The sequence below is a fragment of the Myotis davidii genome, unplaced genomic scaffold (genome assembly GCF_000327345.1).
Source record: "Myotis davidii unplaced genomic scaffold, ASM32734v1 scaffold225, whole genome shotgun sequence".
NCBI classification, from domain to species: domain Eukaryota; kingdom Metazoa; phylum Chordata; class Mammalia; order Chiroptera; family Vespertilionidae; genus Myotis; species Myotis davidii.
The window spans coordinates 2,866,421-2,874,306 of NW_006296222.1; the positions used below are offsets into that span (position 1 = coordinate 2,866,421).

Sequence of the window (7,886 nt, forward strand, 5' to 3'; positions counted from 1 at the left end):
AAATTTTAATTGTACTCCTTTTGTGTGCTTTTTAAAAAAAGTTTTATTGATTTTAGAGAGAGAGAGAGAGAGAGGAAGAGGGGGAGATAGGGACACATCAATGTGAGAGAGAGAGACATTGATTGATTGCCTCCTGTGTGCACCCTGACCAGGGATTGCACACGCAACCTGGGTATGTGCCCTGACCGGAAATCAAATCAGTGACCTGTCAGTCCATGAAATGACACTCAACCAACTGAGCCACAGTGGGCAGGGCTTGATTATTTCTTGTCATATTGAGCGTGATTCAGTAAGGTAAATTAGAATTGGAAAAGACAGATTATTAAATGATTAGGAAATGAGGTTCTTTAAATAGTGGTATGTATAGTTATATTTGCCTAGATTCATGTTTTCATTCATCAAAGAATAGTTATTGAGCATCTTCTTGTGCCAGGCATTATCTTAGGCTTCGGGGATCATAGAGATGAACAAGACAGACCAATCTCTGTACTCATGATTCTCATCAGGGAGAGGAGAAAAGGTTAGACTGAGTAAATGTAAAAAGATAACAGTGCTGGGAAGGAAATGAAATAGGGTGTTGCACATAAAGAGCATAAGTGAGGCTGTGCTCCATTTAAACCATAAATAGTGAGGGATTGCATTCTCTCATAATTGGAAGGTAGGCTGGGCACCAGGCATGATTGCTTCTGCAGCTTGTGACTCCTATCCTTCAGCAATCAGTTCCTGCCCCCTCTGTCCTCAATAAAAATTTTATCCTTAAGTTGCTTCCCCTCCTGAATGCAAGATTCTTACCAGAGTGAACTCCATATCACAAGGAAGGAGGAAGATTGTCATTTTCTCTTTTAGAAGCTAGGAGACCTTTTCCAGAAGTTACTCAGACTAGACCAAAACTAGCAGGGGAGTGCAGTTCCCAAGTTTGCCTTAGATTAGTTGTAGAACTGGGGAGTTATGTACCATGACCACCAGAGAGTGGCTTGCAGGGCATTCGGGTCAGCTAGCCAGAATGAAAATACATGTGTCAGTAGTGTCTTTGTAACCCAAGACTAATAGAGATCAAAAGGTCAGTAATGATTAGCATGGATGACAAGTGGAGCTTGAGGAATAATGGAATAAATTTTATTAAATATAGATGTTATCATTCACTTCATAGGGTTTCAGCATACGAGAAGCTTCTGTATTATACTTTTATGTTTTTTTGAAATATTTTTATATGTTAATCAATAACTGAAATTAGAATGATAGTCTTTTTTTTTTTTATTAAGATGATTTTATGTTTTGCCTCTTAAACTTTTCACTTTTTAGAACTTTAAAATGGGTAAATGAAGTTACCAGTTTGTGCTGGGCTTCAGGAGTCCTGATTAAACTTCTTTAAAATGGAAATGTTCCTATTCATACCTATGTCCTTAAGTTTTTACAATTTGAAGGACTTTATTTCTTTTTTATTTTATTTATATATATATTAAATATATCATTATTGATTTCAGAGAGGGAGAGATAGAAACATTAATGTTAAGAGAATCATTGATCGGCTGCCTCCTGCATGCCCCTTACTGGGGATTGAGCCTGCAATCCCAGCATGTGCACTTGGCTGGAATCGAACCTGGTACCCTTCAGTCCACAGGCCAATGCTCTATCCACTGAGCCAAACCAGTTAGGGCTCAGCTTCAACTTTTAGGATTTCATATATACGTGATATGTATAAATGTGATCTATATCACATTTTCTTTATCCATTCATCTATGGATGGACACTTAGGTTGTTTCCTTATGTTGGCTATTGTGAATAATGCTACAATGAATGGGACTGAAGATATCTTTTCAAAACACTGATTTCATTTTTTTTGTATACTCTTCTGTGCCTGCAAGTAGGAAAGGGGGAGAGAACAATCTGAGCAAGGAGGGAAATGTAATGAGCCTCTCCGTCCCTCTTCAGTTCTTTTCAGTTGTCTAGGAAGAAAACAGATCTTTGGTCCTGATAACATTCTTTTTTTTTTTAAAGTATATTTTATTTTTACAGAGGGGAAGGGAGAGGGATAGAGAGCCAGAAACATTGATGAGAGAGAAACATCAATTCAGCTGCCTCCTGCACACTCCCCACTGGGGATGTGCCCACAACCAAGGCACATGCCCCTGACCCGAATCGAACCTGGGACCCTTGAGTCTGCAGGCGACGCTCTATCCACTGAGCCAAGCCAGTCAGGGCTTGTTTTACTTTTTATTCTTCTAGTCATTCATTCATTAAACCAATATTTATTGGGTATTTACCAGATGTCAGGCATTATAAGATACAGAGATAAGAAAGACATCATCCCTGTTCTCCGGAAGCTCAAGAATTCAGGTGAGGCCCTGTCAGTGTGGCTCAGTTGGTTGAGCATCGCCCCATGCATCAGGAGGTCGCCGGTTCAATTCCTGGTCAGGGCACATGCGTGGGTTTCAGGTTTGAGCCCTAAAAGGGAGTGTGTGCAGGAGGCAGCCAATTGATGTTTCTTTCTCTCCTTCCCTCTGAAATAAATAAAAACATATTAAAAAAAAAAAAAAGAATCCAGGAGGTGAAAACTAGGTATTATTAACTAGTAGGTTTGCAGGAAGTACTCAAGTGTACTCATGGTGAGTGCCTAAGCCAGCCTTAGGCCACCAATAGGTAAGACCACCTGGAGAGATTCAAGGTGAATCTTAAAAGAATGTGTGGGGATTAGCCTGGGGAATGAGGGCTTGGGGAGACAAGGAGGACAAAACTTATCAGAAGCGTCATGGTAGGAAATTGCTTGGTGTGTGGGGAAAAGTACAAAAAGTTCCTTCTTGATATATTTTAAGCCTATAAGTGGGAGAGAGAGAGGAGGTCGGATAGCGAAGCAAGGGTGGACATGGAAGGGGCTTGCATGTCTGCATGGGAGCTGCTGAGGGCTTCAGGGTGCCCCTGTCAGGTCTGTGCAGTCCGTTCTGGAGACAAGGAAAGAATTAGGAGGTTCCTGCAGAGGGGTTGGCAAGAGGTGATGGGAGCCCCAGTGGCACAGTGGCAGAAGGGATGGGGAGGTAAGGAGATTGATTTGAGATCTGTCTGAGTTTAATTCTGCAGGTTTTGGTGAACAATGGGATGGATGGCTGAAGAAGGGAGAGTTAAGAATGACCCTCAGGTTGTCAGTGACTGTGTCGGTGTGGATTTCCTAGTTAATAGCTTCAGAGTGCTACATGATCAGAACACAGAAACCAAACTAGTCAGAGGGAGAAACTATGGGATGTTAAAAATGACACAAGATGAACTCTGTACAGTATCATTGGCTATCTTTTTTTAAAATGCATCATCAGAAATACATCTCACAAAACCATGCTGTTTGAAGATTTCCTCTATGAACACAGCAAAGGGCAGTAACTCAGGTAATATGTTACAACTAGAATTAGATCGAAATAGCTTTTACAACTCCCTTGAGTATGTGTTTTGGTTCTTAGTGGTTACTGGAATTTTTTAAACTTGTAATGCAATTTGTGGCAAAGTATTTGTAAATTAATGATAAAGATTAAAAGGTTTCTGAGGCAGTATATGATTGGCATTGAATTTGTTGAAAGTAGATAGACACATTTTTCTGGGGGAGAGATAATTTATTTAAAAATCACATAAGGAATATATGAATTTGTAAAGTGTAGCTTCAAGCAGTACTTTAAAAACAGTAATATTAAAACTGTTTAGCAGAGGACTGTTTTTCAGTTATATGTATAAATCAAAGTCAGACGTATTTTCGCCAAGCTAAGTTATGCCTAAGTCCCAGGGGGTGAATTCACTCCTTGAGAACTATGGCTTTATGCTAGTTTGAACCCAGGCCCTGCAGGAGTTTGCACATCACAGGGGCCCTATAGGTCTATTAGACGCAGTGAATTCTAAAAGTTCACGTATAGGTCAATTAGATGTGGCTAATTCTAAAAGTCCACTTGGGAATCACCAAAGCATCTTCACTTTGGGCACAAAAGAGCTTCCAGATTATACAAATCTAGTCTATCCACAAGATCCAGAGAGCGTAGGACAGGGGAGGGTGACTTATATGCAGATAAAGAATTATTTTTCCATGTTCCTCAATCCTCCTTCCCCCGTCTTTTTTCTGTAAGAGGAGCGGGGAAGAGAAGAAACATGCTATAAGAGCAGACACAACCCAGTCCCCTGTCTCCCTGCTATATAGACATATGTACCTTTTTTCCTTAACTATCTCTCCCTTTCTCTGTGATACTGATGTATATTTTCCCCCCTGGGAAGTAGCAGGTAAGTTTTTGAGATATTTTAGCTCTTCGGAGAACAGCTTCTTTCTGAGCTGTTGTCAGAGATAATCCCCAGTAAAGCAGGCAGTTAAATGTATGTCACTATTATTTTCCCTTTCTCCCAGGGTTTGTGTTTGCAAAGGGGTTTTGTGTAATTACGGATTTCCCTAGGCTTTTCTTTTTTAAAAAAAATTAAATTTATTGGGGTGACATTGGTTAATAAGATCATGTAGGTTTCAAGTGTACATTTCTATGGTACATGATCTATTGCATTGTGTGCCCACTGCTCAAAAGTCAAATCATTGTCCATTACCATATATTTGGGCCCCTTTACCCTTTACTTATCTCCACCCCCTTCCCTCTGTAACTACCATACTGTTGTCTGTGTCTGTGAGTTTCAGTTTTATATCCCACATACAAGTGAAATCATATGGTTCTCAGCTTTTCCTGACTGACTTATTTCACTTAGCATAATAGTCTCAAGGTTCATGCATGTTGTTGCAAATGGCTATAATTCATCTTTTCTTATGACCGAGTAGCATTCCATTGTATATATGTACCACATCTTCTTTATCCTGTCATCTGTTGAAGGATCCAGGTCTTGGCCACCATGAATTATGCTGCAGTGAAGCAGTGTTGTGTGGTAGTGTCACTCTTACTCCTTTGTGTTTTAGGTGAGATGAGTGAGAGCCGAGCAAAGAGAGTCCGAATAAAAGAGGTAGATGGCTGGACCCTGAGGATGCTAATCGATTATGTTTACACTGCAGAAATCCAGGTTACAGAAGAAAATGTACAGGTAAGATAAACACCCCATACCATTTAGTGCTTTATACATGACAGGTTTTTTTCTTTTTTCTTAAAAATTTTTAATGTTGACACTATTGCAGATGTCCTCCATTTTCCATGCCAGTTTTTAAAATCAAAAGTGCATAACCACCCAGAATACATTTTGTACCAAAGTAATATAATTCATTGTTAAAACTGTATTTCTGAGAGACATTTGGAATAATTATATCACTTTAATAATGTTTCTGATTTCAGTATTTTTTATATTCTTAAAGTTCTAAGACACAAATCTTTCTGTTCTCTGAATGACACTCATTCTTTTATGAAAACACTGTCATATTCATTTATAACTGCTGATTGATGCTGCCCACATTTGTCTTTATTCCCTTGAAGGTTAAAATCTACAAAGGATGTTCTTGACTACCAACAGCCTTTTTTACTTCTTTTATTAATTTAACACTAAAGGCTCAGTGCACGAAATTCATGCACTGGAGTGCGGGGGGGGCGGGGGGTCTCTCAGCCCAGCCTGCGCCCTCTTGCAGTCCGGGAGCCTTCAGGGATGTCTGACTGCTGCAGAGGTGGGAGAGGCCCCCGCCACTGCCTCTGCGCTTACCAGCCTGTGAGCCCAGTTTCTGGCTGAGTGGCTCTACCCCTGTGGGAGCACACTGACCACAAGGGGGCAGCTCCTGTGTTGAGTGTATGCCCCCTTGTGGTCAGTGCACGTCATAGTGACCGATCGTTCTGCCGTTCAGTTGATTTACATATTAGCCTTTTATTATATAGGTTGCTCTTTAAGTGCTTCTAGAGTCTAGCTAAAATTAGACATTGAATCGTTCCTACTTTCTATAAAGAACAAATGTCTTATCTATATAATGTAAATGTTTAAATAATACAGATGTATATGAAGTAGAAAGTGAAAATTCATCTTTAAATTTGCTCTGGCCAGTGTGGTTCAGGGGTTAAAGTGTCAGCCTGCGCACTGAAGGGTCAAAGGGTTGCAGGTTCAATTCCTAGTCAAGGTTCGATTCTGCACCCCTACTGGGGAATGTGTGGGAGGCAACTAGTTGATATGTCTCTTTACATTGATGTTTTTCTCTCTCCCTTTATCTCTCTCTCTCCCCCTCTCCCTCCCCTCCCTTCCTCTCTCCCTTTCACTCTCTCTAAAAATCAATGGAAAAAATATCCTTGGGTGAGGCTTAACAACAACAACAACAAACATTGCCCTTCCCTTCATCCCAACCCCAGCCCACACACATTGATTTACTGCTCTCTTTCCTCAGAGGGTAACCTGTTTACTGTGAATTCTTTCACACATTGTCTGTGCAGTTACACACACACACACACACACACACACACACATTTTCTTGACATACGTATATTTTTACTATACCTGTTGTTGTGCAACTTGCTTTTTTCACTGAACACAGTGTGTTGGAACTCTTTCCACATTGATACATAAGGGTCCAGCCTTTTCTTTTGTGTGGTACTCCATATGTTAATCAGCATGTATGATTTCTCACCTTTACAAAATGCTGTAGTGGATCAAGATTTTAAAATTTGCACTCAAAAATTTCAAAGGATAGATTCCTCAAAATGTAATTGGTGGGCCAAAAGATACATATGTATTTTAATTATTGATAGATATGCTAAATTGCTATCTAAAAGTTTTTATTTATTTATACCCTCTCCAATAGGTAAACTGTGTTTTGAGGACCACAAAAAGACTTAGGACCAACTTCTAACTTTTGTTTTTAATCCTCACTGGAGGATATATTTTTTTTTTTATTGATTTTTAGAAAGAGGAAAGGAGAGAGAAACATTGATGTGAGAGAGAAACATTGATTGGTTGCCTCCCTTATGTGGCTGTACTGGGAATTGAACCCACAACCTAGGTGTGTGCCCCAACCAAAAACTTGAACCTGCAACCTTTTGGTGTATGGGTTGACGCTCCAACCAACTGAGCCACCTGGCCAGTCAGGGCAGGACTAACTTCTTAAGGAATAATCTCTAAATTCTACTTGCACAGATAGGAAGTTGTGGGTTCAGTCTTTAGTCCTTTGTAATTAGTTGAAATGTGCTGTAGGATATTTGAATGTGGAGACTGAAATCTTTGCACTTTAACTTGTTAAAACCTGCTGTTATTACATCTGAAATATTGGCAGTGGTGATCTTTCCCAGGTGGCCTCATTAACCTTTGCTTGGAAGTCTTGCTCATGAGGTAAAGCATTAGAAAAACTTCAGTTGATACTGAAATTTTATATAAAATTGTGAATTAGGTGCGAGGTGAACTTTATTTTTTAACAGGGAGGAAAGTATGTGGGACGTGTCATGCGGTAACAGCACCGAAATGTCATCCCAGAATGCGTTTTCTGTACGATCATGCTATTTGCTGGGTTCTGTGGCATTATTTTCAATAAAACCTTATTTTGGGGTGTTTTATGCTCCTTTTTAAAAAATTGAGTGTGTGGGCCTCCTTGTGTTCTGTATCTGGCCTTCCAGCAACTGAATTACTGCTTGGTTTCTTTGATTCACACAGTGTACCACATGGAGGGAAATGGGAATGGATGATGTAGGCCTAAGAGACTAAACTGTGTGAATTCAGCTCTGAATGCTGTTTGTAGTGGAGGACGTCTCTCATGTTTCTTTTAATAAGTATCATGTTCTAGTCCTGAAATATTAGTCACCACACCCTTTCAGAAAAATCTCTTGCCATGCTAATTTGCCTTTTGTGTATATTGTGTAGCTCTTACAGAAATATATTCGAAGAGTTGTATTTGATCCACTTATTAAATACTTAACATTCATAGAGTTGCCCTTTTTTTGTGTGTGTGTGGGAAGAGGGGTGTCTCTTCCTCA

General features: G+C 39.8%; 1 protein-coding gene across 3 annotated transcripts in view; it reads left to right on the plus strand.

Annotated features, from left to right (window-relative positions):
• Nucleotides 1-7,886, plus strand: part of KLHL2 (kelch like family member 2) — a 78,766-nt gene that overhangs the window by 25,342 nt on the left and 45,538 nt on the right. For all 3 annotated transcript variants that reach the window (XM_015568708.1, XM_015568707.1, XM_006771064.2), the window contains one exon: nucleotides 4,919-5,040. In XM_015568708.1, coding sequence (XP_015424194.1) covers nucleotides 4,919-5,040 — 122 coding nt within the window. The remainder of the gene's footprint in view (nucleotides 1-4,918; nucleotides 5,041-7,886) is intronic.